Source organism: Xyrauchen texanus, chromosome 12 (genome assembly GCF_025860055.1).
Source record: "Xyrauchen texanus isolate HMW12.3.18 chromosome 12, RBS_HiC_50CHRs, whole genome shotgun sequence".
Taxonomy (NCBI): Eukaryota; Metazoa; Chordata; class Actinopteri; order Cypriniformes; family Catostomidae; genus Xyrauchen; species Xyrauchen texanus.
The window spans coordinates 42,292,580-42,317,404 of NC_068287.1; the positions used below are offsets into that span (position 1 = coordinate 42,292,580).

General features: G+C 37.5%; 1 protein-coding gene across 1 annotated transcript in view; it reads left to right on the top strand.

The window, feature by feature from the left end:
- dnaaf5 (dynein axonemal assembly factor 5) overlaps positions 1 to 23,652 on the top strand; it is a 23,905-nt gene extending 253 nt beyond the window's left edge. Inside the window, exons 1-13 of the mRNA XM_052139679.1 lie at positions 1 to 298; positions 2,854 to 3,038; positions 3,295 to 3,419; positions 4,035 to 4,153; positions 4,449 to 4,681; positions 5,950 to 6,180; positions 15,143 to 15,286; positions 15,405 to 15,573; positions 16,301 to 16,448; positions 18,397 to 18,547; positions 19,665 to 19,821; positions 21,360 to 21,551; positions 23,352 to 23,652. The exon at positions 1 to 298 is cut by the window's left edge and continues 253 nt beyond it. Of these exons, the coding sequence (XP_051995639.1) occupies positions 1 to 298; positions 2,854 to 3,038; positions 3,295 to 3,419; positions 4,035 to 4,153; positions 4,449 to 4,681; positions 5,950 to 6,180; positions 15,143 to 15,286; positions 15,405 to 15,573; positions 16,301 to 16,448; positions 18,397 to 18,547; positions 19,665 to 19,821; positions 21,360 to 21,551; positions 23,352 to 23,476 (2,277 nt within the window). The 3' untranslated portion in view covers positions 23,477 to 23,652. The remainder of the gene's footprint in view (positions 299 to 2,853; positions 3,039 to 3,294; positions 3,420 to 4,034; positions 4,154 to 4,448; positions 4,682 to 5,949; positions 6,181 to 15,142; positions 15,287 to 15,404; positions 15,574 to 16,300; positions 16,449 to 18,396; positions 18,548 to 19,664; positions 19,822 to 21,359; positions 21,552 to 23,351) is intronic.
- Positions 23,653 to 24,825: the final 1,173 nt, after the last annotated feature.

Below are 24,825 nucleotides of genomic sequence, written 5' to 3' on the forward strand. Positions count from 1 at the left end.
ATCATTCAGATCATCACAGGGTTCATCCGATGTGTCCCCACACCGGAGGACTGTCTGCCCTATCTCATGCCCGCTCTGGCGCAGAGACTCGGGGGGAAGGACATCCTGGAGCCCGCGGAAGAGCTGAGACTTGCTCTGTTGGAGATGCTGTCTCTGGTGGTGGAGGTGTGTGGAAAACATCTAGCGCCGTACCTGGATGACATGATGCAGATACTGCAGAGGACTATAATAGATCCCTTCCCTGAGGTTAAGAAAGAGAGCTGTAAATGTACCGTCAGTTTTGCCATGTGTGTGCGGGGTAAGCGGTGTGCTTGAGTATATAGTAGTGTTTGAGAGACAGTGTAATGGGTGTATAAATGCAACAACAAAAAATATTAATGTATGTTACACTTTCACGGGATATTTTTATTATTAAGGTTGACTCTCTGGTTAGCTAAGACTGATTATACTACATTTAAACAGCCTTTGTTGTTACTGTGTTTTTGGTTGTCATGGTGATTGTCACAGAATGATGGCCTAAAACTCAACACGACTACAAGGATATTTATATATTTATTTATTTATTCCTCTCACTTTACTTATTGTTTACTTATTGTTTTATTTATTAATTTCTATCTTACATTTACATTTATTCATTTGGTAGACGCTTTTATCCAAAGCGACTTACAAAAGTGGAAATCATAAGAGAATCATCTTAAGGAGACAGTGGTATCTATCTGTCTGTCTGTCTTTTATCTATCTATATATTTGTGTCTTTTTATCTATCTATCATCTGTCTGTCTGTCTGTCTCTTTTTTTTCATCCATCCATCTATCTTTCTGTATTTGTATCTATCTGTCTGTCTTTTTATCTATCTGTCTGTCTGTGTCTCTGTCTGTCTTTTTATCTGTCTATATATCATCCATCTGTCTGTCTTTTTCTCTATATATCTGTCTGTCATTTTCATCTATCTATCTATCATCCATCTGTCTGTCTTTTTATCTATCATCTGTCTGTCTGTCTGTCTGTCTGCCTATTTTTTTCATCCATCTATATGTCTTATCTATCTGTCTTTTTATCTGTCTATCTATCATCCATCTGTCTGTCTTTTTCTCTATATGTCTGTCTGTCATTCATTCATCTATCTATCTATCATCCATCTGTCTGTCTTTTTATCTATCATCTATCTGTCTTCATTCATCCATCCATCTATCTATCTGTCTGTCTTATCTATCTATCTGTATGTCTGTCTGTTTGTCTTTTTTATTTATCTATCTATCTATCTGTGTATTTTTATCTATCTAATCATCTGTCTGTTTGTCTCCTTGTTTTTTTCATCCACCTATGTCTTATCTATCTGTCTGTCTGTGTCTCTGTCTGTCTTTTTATCTGTCTATCTATCATCCATCTGTCTGTCTTTTTCTCTATATGTCTGTCTGTCATTTCTATCTGTCTGTCTGTCTCTCTGTCTTTTTATCTGTCTATATATCATCCATCTGTCTGTCTTTTTCTCTATCTGTCTGTCTGTCTTTTTCATCTATCTATCTGTCTGTCTGTCTTTTTATCTATCTGTCTGTCTGTCTTTTTTATCTATCTGTCTGTCTATTATCCATCTGTCTGTCTTTTTATCTATCTGTCTGTCTGTCTTTTTCATCTATCTATCCATCCATCTATCATCCATCTGTCTGTCTTTTTATCTATCTGTCTGTCTGTCTTTTTCATCTATCTATCCATCCATCTATCATCCATCTGTCTGTCTTTTTATCTATCTGTCTGTCTGTCTTTTTCATCTATCTATCTATCTGTCTGTCTGTCTGTCTTTTTCATCTATCCATCTATCTATCATCCATCTGTCTGTCTTTTTCTCTATCTGTCTGTCTGTCTTTTTATCTATCTGTCTGTCTGTCTTTTTCATCTATCTATCCATCTATTATCCATCTGTCTGTCTTTTTATCTATCTGTCTGTCTGTCTTTTTCATCTATCTATCCATCCATCTATCATCCATCTGTCTGTCTTTTTATCTATCTGTCTGTCTGTCTTTTTCATCTATCTATCCATCCATCTATCATCCATCTGTCTGTCTTTTTATCTATCTGTCTGTCTGTCTTTTTCATCTATCTATCTATCTGTCTGTCTGTCTGTCTTTTTCATCTATCCATCTATCTATCATCCATCTGTCTGTCTTTTTCTCTATCTGTCTGTCTGTCTTTTTCATCTATCTATCTGTCTGTCTGTCTTTTTCATCTATCCATCCATCTATCATCCATCTGTCTGTCTTTTTATCTATCTGCCTGTTTGTCTTTTTCATCTATCCATCCATCTATCATCCATCTGTCTGTCTTTTTCTCTATCTGTCTGTCTGTCTTTTTCATCTATCTATCTGTCTGTTTGTCTTTTTCATCTATCCATCCATCTATCATCCATCTGTCTGTCTTTTTATCTATCTGCCTGTTTGTCTTTTTCATCTATCCATCCATCTATCATCCATCTGTCTGTCTTTTTATCTATCTGTCTGTTTGTCTTTTTCATCTATCCATCCATCTATCATCCATCTGTCTGTCTTTTTTATGTATCTATCATCTATCTATCTATCTAGCTACTGTAAATATAAAAAATAAAACAATCATCTAAAAGCTTTTCTTTTAAGTAATATGTTTTAATTTACTCATACTAAGTGTCGATTCCTCTAAAATCACTAAATTAAATTATTACATTAAATAAATTATAAGGATGCTGAAATGATCAACCAATCATATGATTGGACAATTGTAGAATGGACACAGGGATAGGGCTGTACAAGATTCCTTTTCAGTTTCTTTACCTGTAATTTCTACCCAGATATTTGATATATTCTTTTGTTTGTATTTGTCCAGAACATTTTCACCTGCAGGCTGAGAGTCTTCTGAAGCCACTGTTGCAAACTATCTCCCACCAGCAATCCCAGGTGAGAGTTTCAGCCACACAGGCCATCGGTGCTGTCATTCAGTACAGCGCAGGAAAGAACGTGGATGATGTTTTGTCACACTTGGCACAGAGATTGTTTGACGACTCGCCACGGGTAAGCTGGCAGCTGCTCAACCTTGTTTTATTGAAATATCTATAAAAACAAAATAAATCAACTGAATGAAGGCTGTCGAGTGACTGATAGATAAAGTAATTGTATTTTATTACATTATAAATTACATTTAATCTGTACTTTATCTCTTCTGCTCAATGTAGAACATACACTCTGTTTTAACATTTTAAAGGCTAATAGAGTTTTATATATATATATATATATAGGATTATTATATGTTTTGTGCTGTTCTGTTCAGGTGAGGAAGATCGTGACTGTAGTTGTGGGTAATTGGCTTCTTCACCTGCCAGACAGATATTCCTTCTTCCACAAACTCATCCCACTACTGCTGAGCAGCCTCAGTGACGACATTCCTGAACTCAGGTGAAAACACACAAACAAGGCCTCACTTTATGTCCTTCTCTTCAAGCTCTGGTGGAAGCCTAACCATCTCCAATCAGTGCTGTGGCCACCTGAAGTTGTCTTCCTGCACTTTTTGTAACATGTGGAGAGTTTTAGGATATTTGATCACATTCTTCAACATAGTAAAATACTCCAATAATGTAATGTTTTCAGTTAATTATGGATTCAGACTCTAGTGGGAGTTTACCAGGATTGTAAATGGATGTTCTGTGTTCTATACAAGTTAAGCTCAATCAACAGCATTTTTTGTCATACTGTTGATTACCACAAAAAATAATTTCAGCTCATCCCTTGTTTAGTTTAAAAAAAAAAAAAAAAGAAAGAAAAAATTGCTGTTACAGTACCGCGCTTACAATGGAAGTGAATGGGGCCAGTACCATTCCGGTGCCTTGCTGTAACCACCATTAATAGTTGTTCCTGTGCAATAACTTGCAGTTGTACTTTGCAACCACAGATGTCAATAGAGAGCCCAAAAGTTCCGGAGTGTACCTCTAATAACTATCGATTTATTTGTTTGTTAATTGCTACTCTTTGGTTGTGCACGTTTCTATGATTCTGAATAATGTCATTGTCCAGATCTATTGCTGAGGACTTGTGGAAGCAGGTCGGAGCTCAATGGGAGAAGGAAAATGAGGACGATCTGAAGGATAAGATGGACTTTCTCCTGCCTGCACCCGCCCTGTACACCTCTGGAGGTGAGTCTGACCTTGACCTTGTTTACTGATTTTAATGTCATCATCATAGTGTACATTAGATAGTCAAACTCTGGACTACACCCCCCTAAAATGCTATTTGAGGCACAATTTGTTTTTAAATAAGTGGGTATATACCCCACCCCAACAGAGTTTGATCTTGACTGAGAATGATGTACTACAGATCTGATCAAGTATCTCTATGTAACTAGGAAGGAGCTTCTTTGTCTAGCAGATGCTAGAATTCTCCATTGTATTCCAATTCATTCAGTTTTCACGTCTCATTTCTCTCTTCCAGGTGAGCGTCCTGGGCTTGGCTGCAGGGAGCTGGTGATAAGGAACCTGTCTAAACTGCTTCCTGCAGTTAGCCGGGACATTTGTGACTGGTTAGTGCAGACACGAGTGAAGACCGCCCAGTTATTGCGTGTTCTTCTGCTGCATGCTGAAGATCATTGTACGCAACACCTGCAATTGCTGCTGACGGTGCTGTACCACACTTGCGCAGATACTGAGAATGATGTCAGAACACAGGTAATAGATCAGCTATTTACTGGTTTTATGTTCTTTAACCCTTAATCACCCTAATTTTTATACTCAAATCATTTATTATAATTTTAAAAAAAAATGGTTTCCTTTGGACTAGATGAGCCTAGGTGGTTTAATCAAACAGTCCCCCGCTCTTTCTGTTTGACCCGACATAGGAAATTAATGGGTGAGACTATAACACAGAGCAATTTCTTTTATTTGTCAAATAAAAATCTATAAATCAGTCACAATGCAGAACACATACACACATATAAATGAAGGGGTGAGCCTATAAAGCATCCACAATGCAAAAAACACACACATACTGTACATACACACACATGTACACACACACACATATACACATATACACACAAACATGCACACATGCAAAGAAATTAATGGGTGACACTATAACAGAGCTTTTTTTTTGGTCAGCCACAATGCAGAACACATGCACACAGACTTCAAGGTCAACTTAAAGTCTTATTCTGACCCCACTGTGAGAAAGTGTATGGTTGGGTGTGGGTGCTGCACACCATGATCAGGTTTGAATTTAAGCATATTGTGGCATCATTGCAAAATCTCACCCTTCAACAAAAATGTTTTACAAAATGTTAACATTTTGCAAATAATTGACTTTTATAATGTCTAAATATATGTCCAATGTATAACTTGTGAAAATATATATAAATTATGTTTGTTACAACATTGGCTTATAGAGATCAGCCAATGCTTGGAACACTGTACATTGGGGGTCTCTGGTGCCATCTACTGGACATTCTTGTCATTTCATGTAATTATTATTTTGATTCCAGCAGATGCCACCAGAGACCCCCAATGCATGACATAGTATTTTGACGTCTTTCAATTTACTGATATTAAGGATTTTAGCAAAGATAACATAACATTTACTTAAGTTATATGAATATAAATGGCGTAATGGTCTAATTTAGAGGTCAGTAAGGTCAGAAATACCACAAAATACCAATTGAAATGCATAACTTTTACTTTAGTGAAGATAGTGTTATTACATTTCTTTAAAGAAAAATGGTGGTTTCACATTTGATGAACAGATTGAACAGGGTTCTCAGGGTTGCATTCTTTTTCAGAGTTGCATTTTTTATGATGATATTCTAATGAAAAATTAAATGATGACAGAATTGTCATTTTGGTTGAACAATTCCTTTAAAATCCATTACTCAGGAATGCATCATTCAGAAGATCAAATATTTGTGCAAATCATAACAGATTTCTCTCTCTTTATCTGGAAGTGTTTGGAGTCAGCGAAGCTCTTGGGAGCGTTTGTCAGTCCAGAGGTTTATCTCAAGTTACTACTGCCTCATGTTGAAGACTCCACTTCCTGTTCGTCGTCTTCTCCCTGGGCTCCTCTCATGGTTCTGGGGGCCATATTGAAGGGGAGCTCAAGGGAAGCACTGCGCACACATCTGGTACAGATTGGAGATACACTTGCACACCCTGAAGTCTGTCAGGGGTCCCATCAGGTGAGAAGGGTGACTTTGACCTTACATACCTTACATAGTGTGAGTCACCTTTGTGTGGTAAATATGCATATTGAATATTAGGGCTGTCAATAGATTTTGGTTGTATTGTCAAATAAAAAATTATATACCGATTAATACATTGAATTAACCGCATATCAAAATGTACTGAAAAGGCCCCCAAATAAAGATAATTCAATTCCGCTGATCATCCTCGCAGTGCAGACCATGTGTAACATCACCTGCACAGGATCGGTACGTCCGGATATCACACCTGCGGGACAGGTACAGGATGACAACAACAACTGACCGAGTTACACCAGGAACACACAATCCCTCCATCAGTGCTCAGACTGTCCGCAATAGGCTGAGAGAGGCTGGACTGAGGGCTTGTAGGCCTGTTTAAGGCAAGTCCTTACCAGACCGGCAACAATGTCGCCTATGGGCATAAACCCACCTTCGCTGGACCAGACAGGACTAGCAAAAAGTGCTCTTCACTGACGAGTCGCGGTATTGTCTCACCAGGGGTGATGGTCGGACTTGCGTTTATTGTCAAAGGAATTAGCATACACAGAGGCCTGTACTCAGAAGCAGGGTCGATTTGGAGGCGGAGGGTCCGTCATGGTCTGGGGCGATGTGTCACAGCATCATCGGACTAAGCTTGTTGTCATTGCAGGCAATCTCAACGCTGTGCATTACAGGGAAGACATACTCCTCCCTCATGTGGTACCCTTCCTGCAGACATGACCCTCCAGCATGACAGTGCCACCAGCCATACTGTATGGATGAATATGTTTTAACTGTAGACTTCTCCAGCGCTGGCCACAAAGGAACATGGAGGAATGAAAAATAAAAGAAGTAAATCGGCAACTATCTGCATTGAATTTTTTGCCAAAAAACAAGTTCCAAAAAGCAACCATCGGCACCGATTAATCGGTAAAACCGATTTCTATCGGGAAGACAAGATGCAGAAACAGAAGTAATGTCTCTCTCTTTGGCGTAGGCCCCGTCTGGCGGTCTGAGGGAGTTGTACCCAGAACCGTCATGTCCTGCCGGAGATAGGAGGCAGGGGCGAGGAGCCTACCCCCGTGCGGGACAGGGCTCAACTGGTGGTGGTGGGGTGGTGGAGGTTGCCGTGTTAGACACTGAATCAGCAATGTGATAGATTGTGAGCAGACTTATAAAGCAATGGCTTACATGAGATTGGCTAGGAGTTACCCCGCTAATGATGTGATGATGTACAGCTGCTAGTCTTCCCGCTAGAACTACGCTGCGCTTCCATATATCGGTCTATCTCTTGTTCCCTATTCTTGCATCATTTTGACAAAGTTGACATTCCACACTATTCTTCCTCTTCGGATTAGAAATAACTGCTGCCACAGTCATCAGCAAGGGCAAAAATCACTGTTACTACTGCTCCTATATTAGGGTTTGCACTTTGTCTGCAACGTTTGTGCTACAGACATGAACGATACCTCAAATCAAGTGGCTTGATGAGAAATGTTTATTATTTTTCAAAGCAGTCAGGCTCATGATTTTGTGCCTGATGGATGATAAAAAAAATGCCATAGACTTACATTGAAGGACAACCAGAGCTATATCTTAGGACGTGAATATCATAGAGACTTGGAGATGGGCTCTTTTTTAACTTGCCCCAGTAAGCAACCACCTAACTATGCCTCAGAAACCACACAGAATACCCAAGCAACATGTAACATGCTATAAAACATTCAGAACACCTTAGTAACCACATAACAATCCCCTGGCAACCACCCAAAAAACAATGTTTTATTTTCCTTTTGAACATTTTAAACTCCGTTTTCCTAAAGAATGTCTTTTATTGCATATTTCCAGCCCTTCACACACACACACACACACACACACACACACATTCTCATGTTTCAGATGTGTCAGAACATATCTTTGTCGCTTCGCTCAGACCAAGTGGAAAAATACCACCCGGACCCAAGAGTCAAGCCCTTGTTTTCTTTCAACCCACATTAGGCTCGCTCTGATATAAAAAAAAGTTTACCAACTCTTTTGTGCCAAGTCACCACCCCTGTGGGGTTTGCAGGAATTTCCTCTGTAAAGTAATAAAAATCACTGGGGAAAAAATGGCTTATTTCATCCTGATCCCCTTTGTCTGCCACAATCCTGCAACACCCCTTTTATTCGGTACTCAGAAGCAATTTGGTCCAGCTGTACTCCTCTCATCTTTGACTTACCGTCAGCCTCTCCAAATCTTTTCTCCACCCGCCAGAAGTTTTCCTTCCTTTAAATAATGTGCTTTTCAAAAGCACTGGCTCAGAGATAGTGATAGCGACAGATTGGAAAACAGCACATTCCAACAAGAGTAATCATTCAGAGTTAAGCGGTCTGTCACAGATGTAGCAAGACCTCTGACTGTCCCATAGAGGACTGAGAAGAGTGATAAATATTTAAATGGATAGTTATCCCAAGTATAAAGATTTTGCCATTATTAACTCATCTTTAAGACTTCTATGGTATATGTGAAGGACATCTGTTATGATTGGCTAACCTCTGCATACAGGCGTCCTTCATCAGGGCAGACCAAACCTGGTTTTTCTTTACCAGTTTAGTTTTCAGAAATAGTGTGTGGATTGGGAAACTTCATGATGTGAATTTTACAGTATGTGTACATAGTAGAAGTTGACTGATAGCGTATTTCGCCGATACGATAACAAAGATGGCCGATAAGAAAAGTCTGATAACCGATTAATCAGCCAATAGTTTTTAAAAACATTTTATAGAATATTAAAAAATGTTCTTAGTCTTTTCTTGCTATGACTGGCACAGACACAGAGGATCCAAAATGAATAAAATCCCAGATGCAGTTTATTGTGCAACTAAAGTCTCAGTAATAAGCATCAAAATTAAGATTTGGTACATAAAACAGGGCTTTTAACAATAAACAAGCCCGAAACACACTGGAGACTTTTAATTTGAAATGACGGAGTTTTGGCTCCATTTCAATGCTCTATAGTTAAGTAGGCTATGTACCAAATATAAGGAATTAAAAATCTGCATAGTTGCCAATAACTGAATATCGATCTACATCTCATACATAGTACATAAAACTTGTATTTTAATAGAGCATGAAAATCCTGTTTACGATAGTTCCAATTAATCGGTAAAACCGATATATCGACCGAATTTATATTTTACCGATACCAATAACTAAGTTGTGCAGTACCTGCCGATAACCGATTAATCAAGCACAATATTTTAAAATTTATACTGAATGAAAAAAATAACATTTAAAGTAAAATAGTGCCGAACTTTATTACAAAAATAAACAGAACTGGCTGAACCATGAAAATGTATTGTACTTTTTTAAATGAAATAAATATATGAATATTAATATATATAAACTAATATTCCAATTTTAAAGTCAGCTGATTTTTCCTTAGTCCACAAGAGGGCGCAATAAATACATAAACCATTCAGCACTGTTATTTTATTGCATAGAACATTCCAATCCTGGCTGCATTTCTCTACAAGCTACAAGCTTGCATTTCTCAGGAATCTTCCTTTTAACGGTCTGGGGGCATTGTGATTAATTGCGTGCATTTTATTTAGCGTGTTATTTTTTGTAAAATTAATCGCACTGAATTAACGTGTTAAATCGACAGCCCTAATTTAAACTCATTACTTAATCTGTGAAATGCTTATAAGAGAGCAATAAGCATTGGCCATAGACCTCCACTAACTGTAAGGGGCTGTTCACACCGAACGCTTTAGTGACCATCCATTTGTTTTTCTATGTAAAACAAGTTCAAAACATAGTTCTATGCACTAGACGAACGTCGTTTATTCACCGTGTCGTGCAGTAGCGCTGTTTTTTAGATGATGTGTCTTATTAAAAAGAACTTTAAAAGCATATTGAGACACCTGCTTTCTGTTAAACTGTATTTGTTGCGCTGTGTCTAGCCTTTTTTAGTGCAAGAATGTGATTGATCTGAAGTCATCGTATTACATTGAGGATAAAAACATTTCTTATTTAAATAAAAATAGTGTTGTCCCACGTGTCAAAACAAACAGTGCTAGTTTTATTTAGCCTCTAGAGGCCGCTCTCATACTGTATAACGACAGCGCACACATCTCAGCCACTCCAGCACCGGATGCAAGGGTGAAAAACTATCGGTGTGTATTTTTGCAGATAACCGATTGTTCCAGAAATCTGTTATCAATGCCGATTAATCGGCAAAACCGATATATCGGTCTACCTCTAGTACATAGTACATCAAACTCTTTTATTTGAAAAGGACAAGAAAAATCCTGTTTTCCACGAGAGAACCGAAGAGCTTGCAGGCAGAAAGACAGATGTTCTGGTGTTTCCTGTACTGTTAAGCTCTGATATCAGGCTGTTCTTTGATGTTGATGTTGTAGAACATTTTAAACTCCAAATCCAAAATCATCGGGAATCATCATATGAAAAGTGTTATGTTGGAAGAAGGATAGGAAATAATAAGTAATAAGCCTGTATTCTTCTTTTGAAGATATGTTAGACAGAGATTAACATAATTTATTTGTGTGGTGTGTATGAATTGTCCTGACATGGGACAGCTTTGTGATGCCTTTAGGACATGGAAAAGAGACGCACCTGCTCTCTGCGTTCTGTTTTCACTGTTGCTATGGTGAGGCTGTAAGCAGGCACATAAATCTCAGAGAAAATCAGGTGTTTAAAGGCAGGAAAATGTAAAGGTTATATTATACAGATGAAGATAGCCTAAAGAAAATGTCTTTTTTCATAGATGTTTTACACAAAGTGCTTAAAGGACTTATATTGTGTAAAGCAGGATTTTTTTGTGCTGTTTTTAAAGTCCAGGGTAGATTGTTTATAAAAACTAAGCTACAAAAACTGGTCATTCAGAAATCAACCAGGTATAGAGCATAACAGTGCCCGCCCACCTTGGTTCCGGAAGGATTTTTCCCATTTATTTTTTGAATGGGAAATATGGGGCCAATTCATACATTTTAACGTTAGTTGTTCTGTGTAAAATTATATCCAATTTTACAACTTTAATGCCATGACAACTTAACATTTTAAACCCTAAAACAACTGTAAAATGATTATTCTTCACATTAAGCCCTCCAAAATTGGGCCCCATTCACTTCCATTGTGAGTGCGTCACTTTTGTGATTGAAGTTGCTCACACACACACACACACACACACACACACACACATATATATATTTATGATTGCATCCATGCATGGATGTTGTATTTTAGCTTTGCAATGTGCAACGCATGATTTAAACAGACTGATCTCAGTTCAGAAAACTCAGGGCTCTCAGTAAAGGATTAAACTTTCAACGTTCACTTTTTTGTCATGTGTTAAAACAACATGGCGCTGATCACAGCGGAGTTTGTCTTTGGGAGAAACGCCAACAAAACTACATCTGGTAAGAAACCCAATTAACTTTTTTATTAAAACCTGTTTGTGTCAAAAAATTATAGTCTTTAGTATCAACCGATGTGCCATTTTTTTTTTTATTTGGGCGTTTTATCATGAAACGCCCCACTGCTAATAATAATGTACACTAATGTGTACAATAGCACGAGTGGTGGTGGCATAGTGGGCTAAAGCACATAACTGGTAATCAGAAGGTTGCTGGTTCAGTCCCCACAGCCAGGGGGATTGTCCCTGTAATAGGTCCACTGTAAGTCGCTTTGGATAAAAGCGTCTGCCAAATGCATAAATGTAAATGTTAATGTAGCACAAGGTTTACATTTAGAAATCCTATATTTACTGTGCATTTCACATACTGTTTCAAAAGTATAGTCACAAGATGTAAACAATATGAATGTTCACATGATTTTAGTGTGATAATATCAACCTCAGAGCTCCTGGTAGATCTGTCTTTTAAAGGTTTATAAGTAATCGTTAAAAATCCTTTGCCCTATGGACAAAATTATTGGGATTTTTACTTCCGGAACCAGACGGTCGCGCTCTATAGACATACATAAATATTCTTAGCCGTGTGTTCGTGCATACCTGCCTTCTCATGTCATAGCTGACAGCTGTGGCCTGCTCACCTCTGTCCTGAAAAGGAAGAGCTGGAGACAGGGTGGACGAGACTGTCTTCTGCCGGGGGGTCGGTGTGGAGACAGGAGCTTGTTTATAGACAAGGACAGTCAGACAGAAATGGTTAGGATGATCCGCTTAAAACAGTTGTCAGGGCTGTCAATCACTCCTTAACTGTGCTGACAGCCCTAGACATGCTCCTGTTTTACAAGCTTCAGTCCTATCTGGAAATTTGCTCATAAAGTGACATTCAAGGAGATCTTTGAAAGACCGCTATGTGATGAACATTTCTTTTTCAAGTCATCAAATATAAAATGAGTGCATTATCTTTAATATTATCAGATGTAAGATTTATCCCCTGTCTTCCTGTCTTATATACTTAAGCCATATATACTTAAATATGTAATAATAGTCAGAAAATGTTTCATTTGGGCATTGATCACAGCTGAGTTTGTCTTTGGGAGAAATGCCAACCAAACTACATCTGGTAGGAAACCAAAACCAAAAAAGTTTTTACATTAAAACCTGATTGATTCAAAAGATTAGTCTTTAGTTACATCCGAAGTACACTAATGTGTACAATAGCACAAGCTTTTCATTAGAAATCCTATATTTACTGTGCATTTTCACATTTGAGAAAAACAAAGTCGCTTTCAGAGGCTTTATATGGAGTTAGGATGTAAATTTGGTGCATTTCAAACTGTTCTGAGACCAGTGCAGACAAACAAACACTGGAGATTAAGTCATTCAATAAATATGGAGCATTGGCGCATCCTATATCCAAGTGAATTCAATCCAAACTTCCTATCAAAAGATCCGTTTCAGGCTGCAGATGATGTTTGGACCATGTTTTGCAGACATGGGACAATGATAATCATTAAATAGATTCAGAATGTATAATGTATCATTTTATTTTAACATGGCTGGCAGTGATTGGGTGATGCTGGCCATTATTTGTGTCAGAATTAATTATGCTAATTTCTCATTGGTAAAAATGTTTCAGCACTGGCTATCACTTGTTTTGTTCTTTTGACAGTGTAAAGAGAAAACATTGAGGTTTTGTAGCTAAAGTAAAAAAACAAACATTGTAACATAAAAGTCAAATAATTTTTATTTGGATATTTTTATATATATATATATATGCATATGCATTACTGTGCAAATGTTTTAGGCACTAAAGATGCTTCACAAAAGCATTTGTCTTAAGATGGTTATTTATATCTTCAGCTTTAGTGTGTCAATAGGAAATATAAATGTTAGACTCCCAAACATTACTTTTGCAAACAGAAAAGATTAGAATAGAAGAACAGGGAGTCCTGCAACTGATGTCATGTTCCCCACAGACCCCCCACTGAATATTGAGTCAGTCTGAGATTACTTATAGAGACAGAAGCGATTGAGACAGCCGAAATATACAGAAGAACTGTGATGAGTTCTCCAGGACGCTTGGAACATCCTGATCTGCCAACAACCAAGAGAAACTGTGTCCAAGTGTACCTAGGAGTATTGGTGATGTTTTGAAGGCAAAAGTGACCACACCAAATATTGATTTAGTTTTGTTATGTTTACTGGACTTTGTATAACGTTAATTTATACATGAAAAATTATTAAAACAAATTCTGGGTTTTGGGAGGTTATAGTAAAATGTCATTATAATAGCTTGTAATGTTACAATGAGATCAATGAGATCTCTATAATGCATAAATACATAAAAGGCTGCATATATATATATATATATATATATATATATATATATATATATATATATATATATATCAGTTTACACTTTAAAGGTGTGATATGTAACATTGACATAATGCGTTTAAAATGGGTACTGCAGTCCAAATTCTAAATATTGGAGAGACTTGTCTCCCCCACCCCCTCCTCCCCAGACTCCAAGCTCGTACAGGTTGAGGACACGCAACAGGAATGAGCAAACTGACAATGCAAGCGACGAGCCTTGATCAGCTAATGTATACGTTTGCAATGTTTTTATTGTTTTCAAATTATAAACCAGCTCATGTGGATTTTTTTTTAACTCTGTCAATATTAGCTAGATGTATCCATGGCTGCAGCGTCCATGGCTGCAGCGTGCTTTGTTTGCCTGCTAACTTGTTTCAAATTTGGCCTCGAATTACTGTTGGGAAATGTGCAGTGGGCGGGATCACACAGGCCAAAACACAAACAGAAATTCCGGCCCGGAACGGACATTTCATATAGCAGAATATACTGACTGTAGCATTGTTTTCACAGAAGCCAGTATTTCAACTAAGCATGTTTCCAAAATCTCTGATAACATATTATAATAATTGTATGCTTTATTACAGTAAACATATTACATATTGCACATTTAAATGTACAGTATCTAATACAAATTATAATTTCAGTATTCCCTTTTTTTTATCATAGTTTTGATCGTGTTGATGATGGTACAGTTTTTAGAAATCATGCATCATATGGTTAATTACTTTGGGATGCATCGTTTGTTTAAAAGAAAAAATACTTGGTTTGCGATGGCATTGAACTAAAAGGAGATTCTTTTAAAAGCAAGTTTAGGCACATTATCTGAATTGACGTGCAATTGTATGTTGAATACAGCCGTGGCCGGCATTATCCTTAGTTTTAGACTAATGTAAACAGATTTGATTGCCTTTTTTGATACTTTGTGAATCCTTGCAAGCGTCTTAATAATAAGAGAAAGTCGAAATGCTTGATGCTTCTCAGATCATTGCTTGGAAAGAGAGAGAGTGTTTAGTGGTAAGAATGCAGTATGTAAGGACAATAACATGGAAATAACTGTTGGCAAGTAAAACTCTGCTTTTTGGACTGCTTTACAAGGTCAAATAATAGATAAATAATCAATTAAACAAGTTATTAAAAGTAAAGATGTGTTCAATGCTTTCTCTCTGTGTCAGGTGCTCTATGTGGATCAGTTGTTGGTGTGTGTGGATGCTGTGCTTTCAGTGTGTCAGGTGGACTGCAGTGTCATCAGTCTACAGCTGTTGAAGCTTCTGGTGTCAGTTCAGAGTCTTGCATCACAGCAGGAACAGCACAACAAGGTACAAAACCCCACACACAGAACACATGCCAGCTGTCCCACACATGTTCACACCATTTTAGCTCTATAACACTGACACGTACCTTAGAAATGATCCGTTTTATGTCTCTGTCTCTCAGGCAGAGGAGTGTTTGAGGTGTTTGTGTGAGGCTCAGGCTCTCAGTGGAGTGTGTGAGTTGTACAGACAGCACATGGCAGATCTGTTGCAGTGGTTGTCTGATTCACAACACACCTGGACCAGTTACTCCATTCAGAAAACACAGCTGGAGATCATCGCTGCTCAGTCAGGTGAGAGTGGATGGGTTTATTTATGTGAGGCTTGGAGTGACACCAATCACACAGGTCAGGCACAATAATAGGATTGAACTAGATAGGTAAAGTTTCTCAAGACAAACTTTGATGTTTGCTTCAGCAAAGCCTTGTCTGAAAATGTAAACTAGTTTTTTAGAGCAACATAATGCAGATCAAATGCCTTTTGTGGGTTTGTTTATATTACTGTTGGAGTTTGAATTAACAAGCATTCCCATCGTGTAGGGTTTTTTCCCATTTTTGATTGTCTGCTGTGTGAAAACCGTAAGTCCGATCAGTTAGAAAATACATAACACAACACTCCAGAACAGTCTGAAGGTCTGTACCAAATCTGATGGATTTAGCTCGAAAGCTCTTGGAGGAGATAATGTTACAAATTTTGGTCTCGATCATTTTGAAAAAAAATCCTAAACCAAGTTTAAAGAATGACAGTATGTTGGCTTTGTCAAGCCAACATATTTAAAATAATTCACAAAATCACTTATCCCTTCAAATCATTGTAGCTTTTTTAATATCAATCTACTTGTTCCTATTGCGTGATGTAATTGGTTACATTTTCTTACTTGTAGTCTAGCTAACAATTCTTTCTAAAGGGTAACATGACTGTACTTTACATTTTGAGTAGCTTGCAGCTTATGGTTTCAAAGTAGCTTTTCCGAAAGCGATCTCAACTCTTAATATCTGAGTTTTGTGTGTTCTCTTTTAGGTCCAGTGGTGGGAGAGTTTCTTCCAGGCCTAATGCCCCTGTTCAAGAGCTGCGTTGAAGCCAGTCGAGATCCAGAGTTGAGGCTTCACATGTTCACCATGATGTCTAAACTACTGCTGGACTCCAGCAACACACTCGACTCACAGGGGTCAGTCTTAACACCTACACCTGATCGTTTTAACACAAATGCCTTATACACAATGAGTGTTGTTCACTTTGACTACACATACAATGTGTATATATGTGCAGTTTGTACCTTCTATAGTCTATGTCTGCACATGGGAAACAACCAGTGTGTAACTGATATCGCTGTACACTAGACATGCAATTGTAAGTGTTCCAAAGAACCATAGTTTAACCGTAGTCACAAATAATGGTGATAAAAATGATTCAGATAAGGAATACCGGTTATACATTTTTAGTTAATCTTGGAGAACCTTTGTGTTGCCTGATATGCAACTAAATACTTTAAGTGTCTGTATTTCAAAGACAGAGTAGTAAATTGTCAAGATAATACCTTACAGGAGTATAGTAAAAATCCCCTTCTCTTAATGCAGCGTTTGATATCGTAAACCTCAGGGAAATTCCTCTGGTTCCTGTGGGTCTTTGATTTGCAAGGTGAATAAGAGGAGAAAGAATAAAAAGACAAAACGCACAGACACACACACACATATTTACATAGCCATTGAAGTGAGGGCATACCAATATACTTATATTGTTTATAATTGATTAAAATATTATTATTACCGACTAATACTAACCTTAAAAGAATAGTTCCTAAAAATGTCCCAAAAATATTATTTCTTAATACCCTCATTGTATTCCCAACACATATGACTTTTTTTCCTTATACTGAACACAACAGATGTTGTACTGAATTTTCAGTTCAACCTTTTAATAACAGTGGCAGTTTATAGTTACTCACTTTAAAGCTTATTAAAGAAGGACACAAAAGTATAATAAAAGTAGTCTATGCAATTCATGCATCATATTCCAAGTCTTCTGAAGGCATACAATGAGAAAACAAACACACGTGCCATTGTGAATGAGCTTCTCTCATAGTCCTTATGAATACACAGCAGATGTAAAATTTAGTTTTAAGTTTCGGGGGTTTCTCACCAAAACCTATCGTGTGCCTTCAGAAGACTTGGAATATGACACATGAATTGCAGAGACAACTTTTATGATACTTATGGGTGCATTTTAAAGGGATAGTTCACCCAAAAATGAAAATTCAGTCATTGTTTACTCACCCCTGTGTTGTTATAACCCCATATGACTTTCTTTTTCTTAACGCAAAGAGAAAACTGCCCAGTGATGTCATACAATAGCAGTTTTTGACCACCTCTACAAGCTTCAAAAGAACCCTAAAAATTATTATTTCATGTAATTCATGATTGTTATGAAAGCATATGAGAAGGTTTGGTGAGAAACAAATCTAATGTATTATTTAGTGAAAATGTTCACTGACATTGGGGCGTTCAAGCAGAAACTTGTTTGTTTATCTAAAAGCAGGTTCTCCACAGTGATAGTGACAACAGAACACAACACAGCTGCACACAAAACAGAGAACAGAACTTAATAAACATGTCTGAAGAGTTTGTAGTTGAATTGATGCATTTCTATTCCCAGACTTATTTTTTTGAAAGTTTTTGGACGGGCGACCGATAGAATGTATCGTTGCTTGTCACGGCTGGTTAGGAAAAACTCGAAAAGATGTATTTTATTGCGTGCTGTTTGCCGTCAGGTTAGGACACAGTGTGACTTTGGCTGCCTGTAGCCTCCTCTTTGTTTCTGTTCCAAATATTCTGTTTAAAATAATAAGGCTGGGCATAGAAATGCATCAATTCTTCACCTCTTTAGACATGTTTATTAAGTTCTGTTCTCTGTTTTGTGTGCAGCTGTGTTGTGTTCTGTTGTCGCCATCACTGTGGTGGACCTGTTTTTAGATAAACAAAACAAGTTTTTGCTTGAACGCCCCAATGTGTGAACTGTTACTCTCGTGCCCTATCATGAACATGTACAGGAGATCAACAGTCAGTGAACATTTTCACTAAAGGCATCTATCATGACAAATATTTTCTCTCTCTCTGTAGGAAATTTGGCAAATACATGGAGATGGTTCTGCAGGATTTGTTGTTGCCTAATCTGGTGTGGCGTTCGGGTCGTTCTGCCGCAGCTGTCAGGACTGCTGCTCTCAGCTGTCTGTTAGCTCTGCTACACGGGGCGACTTTCCCAGCAGAGCGAGTAATTATCATAGACATGAACTCTACAGCAGAACCAGTAAAGCTGATGTTTGTCATTTCTGCGCCAGTAGCGTCTTACATTTTTTGTACAAACAGATTAGTCCCAAACTAATGCCATTGTTCAAACCAGCGTTGCTGCATTGGACTGGACGTCCCGCTCAAATAATCAGAGCAATGTTTAGATTGTGCCCACAGAGACACAGCGTTACACTTTTAAGGGGAATCAACCTAGGAATGGCTTAATTACTGATGACACTGTCTATTAAGCTGTGAGGAGAGAAAGTATTTTAACGCTAACAAAATTACAAACATCAGCTTTAAATGACTCTGTGTCTGTTTTAACCCTGTCGTGCAGTGTAGCCATATGGCACATGGTTTTATGCCACATGACATTCATTCATCTGCATTGATAAGTTAATTCAATGTTGTTGTTCATTGGTCAACTTTTTTGCCATAGGTTTACAGAACATTTTGAAAATATTAATGTTGCCATATGGCAACACTGCCACAATGGGGTAAAATTGCAGTTTCCATATGGCAATTCGGTTATAAAAAGGTATTGCATTAATGCGTTTTCCCATTGGAAATTGTTATAGATAGGGACATATATTATAGTATTTCATTAATTCATTTATTTGTGAATTTTTACCATAATATAACTGCATTTATGCATAAATTATTTCTTCTTTTTGGACAAAAATGTACATGCCAATGTTTTATGGATTGGGCGAGAAGAGTGCACAGCGCTCACTTCTGGTTGACAGCAGTGAGGATATGCTAGGTTTTAGTGACAGTGAACATAATCAACAATATTTAAGAATGCATAATAATGATTTAAGTTTAAAGAAAATTTTCTAGAAAAACTTTGGACAGTTTTCCATTGTTGCAGTCCACGTGCAGTTTTCCATTGTGGTACGCAGTTGCCATATGGCAACATTTCCACACAAAAAAAATAATTCAAAAAGAGCTATTTTTTGTCCGAAAATAAAATGGGAAGGAATATTCCATCGTTACAACATAATGCGTACCAAACTGGATAAAACTGCATTTGTTGAGGGAGACTGAAAAGGAAAGTATATGGACATTACAGACTATAATGCATGCGTGATGTGTTTCAGGTTCTGTCAGTGGAATCCACTCTCAGTAGTCAGTTGATCTGTGCTCTGGAGGAAGACTCCAAACTGGCTCGTCTGTTGGCCTGTAGATCATTAAACTCACTGCTGAAACTCACAGCACAACAGCTCAACAGTGCCTCACTCAACAAGATCTATCCAGGTATACACCACTGATCTAACATACTGTGAAACAGTGAATATCACAAGTATCAGCAGCCATATCACCCTGCATGTGGTGAGGGTATAGGCGCACTATGGCTGCCGTCGCATCATCTAGGTGGATGCTGCACACTGGTGGTGGCAGAGGAGATTTCCCCTATACTATGTAAAGCGCTATATTAATGTTAGGATATTATTATTATTATTATAAACAAAGATTGATTGGTGATTGTGTGAATGAATAAATAGCAGTTTATAGCAAATATGTTATCAAAACAATGTAATGTTATATCACATGTATAGACAGGTAAGTGTGTATATGTGTAACTGGTGCATATATGTTCAAGTATTTACCAGTATCGAGCAGTATATACAGTGTGAGGCTTGGAGTGACACCAATCACACAGGCACAATAATATACAGTATCAATTATTTTAGATATTAGAGTGAAACCTACGATTGTATGTTGTAACAAATAAAATGTGAAAAGGGGGCAGAGTGTTTTTTATTATTTTGTTTTTTGTTTGTTTTTGCATTGCTTTGTTTTTAGTTTTTTGTGTTTTTTTGTTGTTGTTTGTTTAATTTGGTTATTGTTGTTTTAGTTTCAATTATTTAGTTTTTTATTATTAGTTTTTTGTGTGTTTTGTTTAATTTCATTTGTTTTGTCTTTGTTTTCATTTGTTTGCTTTTGTTTTCATTTGATTGTTTTTGTTTTCATTATTTTTTTGTTTGTTTGTTTTCATTTGTTTGTTTTTTGTTTTCATTTGTTGTGTTTTTGTTTTCATTTGTTTGTTTTTTGTTTTCATTTATTTGTTTTTGTTTTCATTTGTTTGTTTTTATTTTCATTTGTTTGTGTTTTTTCTTCATTTGTTTTTTGTTTTCATTTGTTTGTTTTTTGTTTTCATTTGTTGTGTTTTTTGTTTTCATTTGTTTGTTTTCATTTGTTGTGTTTTTGTTTTTGTTTGTTTGTTTGTTTTTGTTTTCATTTCGTTTTGTGTACTGTCTTACTAACCAGTCTGTTTCTTTGTTAATAAATGGATTACAGATTTCATTAATCCAGCCTGATAAAAATTAATATCTTTTAATAATCGTTGTTGTTATTTAAGATTTTCTGTGGCTGTGTGGCAGAAGTGTCTTTTAGGTTGTAGGTGCAGCAGTTTTATATTGTGTGTGTGTGTGTGTGTGTGTGTGTGTGTGTGTGTGTGTGTGTGTGTGTGTGTGTGTGTGTGTGTGTGTGTGTGTGAGCATGTATTTATCACTTTGTGGGGACCAAATGTCCCCATAAGGATAGTAAAATGTTTGACCTTGTGGGGACATTTTGTCGGTCCCCATGAGGAAAACAGCTTATAAATCATACTAAATGATGTTTTTTGAAAATGTAAAAATGCAGAATGTTTTCTGTGAGGTTTAGGTTTAGGGGTAGGGTTAGGTTTAGGGGAGAGAATATAAAGTTTGTACAGTATAAAAACCATTATGTCTATGGAAAGTCCCCATAAAACATGGAAACACTACATGTGTGTGTGTGTGTGTGTGTTTCAGAGCTACTGAAGCGTGTTGATGACAGCAGTGAAGAGGTCCGTGTTGAAGCCCTTAAGTCTCTGAGCACATGGTTTTCATCTCTTGGAAGAAACTATGACACTCAGTCATGCCGCTCACACCTGGAGTTCCTCTTCCAGCAGCTTCTGCTGTACATGGACGATCCCGACAGTAATGTGCAGGATTCAGTGCTCGGTAAAGCATAATAACGGCAACAGTTTATCATTTCTGTCAACTCATCATGTGTTTCCACTTTAATGGAATAGTTCACCAAGAAAATGAAAATTCTGTCATTAATTACTCATCCTCAGTTTAATAGATAACCTTCACTGTTGCTCTCAAATAAAGTTTTTACATCCATGTTCAATTTTCTTTTAAAATAGTGTGGCCATTGATGTCAAACGCCATTAGCTCTTGTGCATATGTAACTGAACACAGGCATGCAAATAGGCAGAATGGAGAATCAAATTAGACAGCTGCAGCAAAGGGGAAGATTTTCAGTGAATAACAGCTTTAACTGACATCTGTTCCTCACACAAACCTATTGTAGGGCTTCTGTAGACAGAGGAGCTGTACTTAGACATCCAAATAGCAAAATGTTCAAAATCTCAGACTAATGATCCTATAGTAGGAGGTTTAAGTCTTCATGTTAAGTTTGCCAGCTATAAACAATAATTTGCCTGCAAATTTAACCTGAAGAGGTGCACTGTCCTCTTTAATAATTCTCAAAGAGAAAAAAAGGGATCTTTATTAATTTTATAAATAAAAAAACGCAGTTCATGTATGAGTTCCAGTCTTTTTAATACAGACGTTAATGTAAACTTTATATAGTTTAGAGCTGCATGAAGATTCTTCAAAAATGTTAACCATTTTGTTTTACCATTTGGGCTTGGAACAACATGAGACTAAATAATGACAGAATTTTCAATTTCGGGCGAACTATTCCTTTAATCTTGACCTGGATCTTGACTTAGGAAGGTTATATTTGTGTTGACACTGTTGTAAGATAAATCTCTTCCTGCTGCAGAAGGAAGTGATTCAGATGTCTGTTAATGCTGTAGCACTCATCTACAGTCCACTTCACTGATCTCTCCGTTCTTCACATCAAAGAGCCTCATTTATCCTACAGTTTTACACTCTATCCATCACACACTCATCTGGTACTGGCCTGCTTCCAGTGGGGTCACAAGCTGTCAACACCTCCATAGTCATGTGTCAAAGTGTCGTAGCAATTTTCTGTTTGTGTACGAAGACACCTAATGGCAAAAAATGCTGATGTTTAAACAATTGTCTGTTTGTTCGAACTGTGATTGGGGGTGCCTAAAATACTCTTTGGATTGCACAAGACAAACTTTAAGAGATTGCACTCCAAAAAGAAACTTTCCGCTCTGTTTCTAATCTTCATTTTTCCCCCTCTTTTTAATCTCATCTTGTATTTCTTTATTTTTCATTCTGCTCTTAAACACATCTCATATTTCAAAGACACATCAGATGTGATTAATGTCCATTATAACGCCACACTTCCCATAATCCCTCATTCCATTGGTTAAGCTTGTAATAATAGCACTGTGCTTAAGTTACTGAGGAAATTCACCCATATCTCCACACAAAGAACACTTTGTTTCCTTGTGCACTTACAAACGTATAGAGCACAGGATAAAAGTAAATCCCCCACCAAACAAATCGGGATATCACCAAATCCACACAACAAAGACATGACCACTGAAAGAATACAGTTGAGCTTTTATGGGTTAGTTTTTTGTAGTTCCTAATGGTGACTGAAAGTGGGAGAGGTAAAACCATGGATGCTTTTGCGTTTTAGTAATGGACATCACAAAAGTGCAACTAAAGACCAATTCATTGTACTTTACCAAATGTCTGCCATAATGCTCTATTGTATATTATGAAACTGCAACACATTTCTACTATTACAAATGAGTGAGTTTTGATTTGATAACTAAATGTAAACAGCTCTTTTTTCTCTCTCTCTCACAGATGTTCTGAAAGTGGCCAGTGGAGTTGATGGCGATCTCTTAAAACAGCAAACAGAGGCCGTGAGAGAAAAACAGCGCAGCCCTGAGTACTGTGATAAACTCCTCCAACACATTCAGTCATTATGAGTCTCTAAACACACACTCACACACCGTGAGCAAGCTTAGACTGAATACTGCTGGTTTACTATGCTTATGCAGATGCAAACAGACAAATTTACAATGTATTTCTTCTGTTGTCTCATTGAGTTTTATATAATGAAGGAAAAAAAAAAATATATATATATATATATATATATATATATATATATATATATACAATTAAATTACATTAACACAAATTGGTTGTCTCTTTATGGTTACTTGGTTAATGCTGTTTTGAAATTTACGTTTTTATCCATTTCATGTCCAATATTTTTATGAAATAAACTTGTTTGAACATGTCAACCAAAAGTGTAGTTCATTGCTAATTGTTTTAATTTTTTGTTTTATTTTACATTTACATGTGTTTATATGGCAGATGCTTTTATACATACACACACACACACACACACACACACACACACACACACACACAAAAGGAAAATGCTTCTTATTTAAAGCTGATGTAACTTTTTCTGTGTTAAAATACTTTCTTCTATCCCAGCAGAGAATAAGAAGAATAAGCAATAAGAAAGCCATTCATAGGTTAAAGTTGCACTTTAATTTGTCATCTTGAACTTACACTGACACCTAGTGGTGTGGATGCAATCGTTTTCAGTTCCCAATGTCATTATAAAATAATCACGATTCACAGTCAGCTTTAATTAACTTAATTCATGAGTAAAGGGTCCAATAACAGGGCAGTTACTGAGATAAAGCGAGTAGTATTCAGCTGGTCATGTGATCAAAACATGGCTGCCTCCATGAGGGGACCCTCTCCATGTAGAATAAAACGTCTCGGGTTATGACTATAACCCTTGTTCCCTGAGAAGGGAACGAGACACTGCGTCGTTGAAAACGACTCTTTGGGGAACGCTCCTTAGCGTGCGCCTCTGAATTATGAATGAAACTATTCCAATCTTGATTGGTGTTAGCGTCATGGCGTAACATGTGACGGCATAACCGGATGCATAAAAGTGGCGCCGGTACACATACACATTAGCCTAGCGATGAAGCAAGCCGCTCTCAGGCCTTGAGGGCGTGGCAGGGCGACGCAGTGTCTCGTTCCCTTCTCAGGGAACAAGGGTTATAGTCATAACCGAGGCGTTCCCTTCCGAGGGAACTCGCACTGCGTCGTTGAAAGCGACTCTTTGGGGAACGAATGCCCACTAGGCCACGCACCGAAAAAAGGCCTGCCCTAGGGTGAAACTGAACTCAGGCACTCAGCTAGGGCGAGAGCACACGTCGCCAGGCGTACTAGGGAGGTGCAGACTGTAAAACCTGATGAAAGTGTGCGGGGTAGCCCAACCGGCTGCCTCACAGATCTCCTGGAGGGT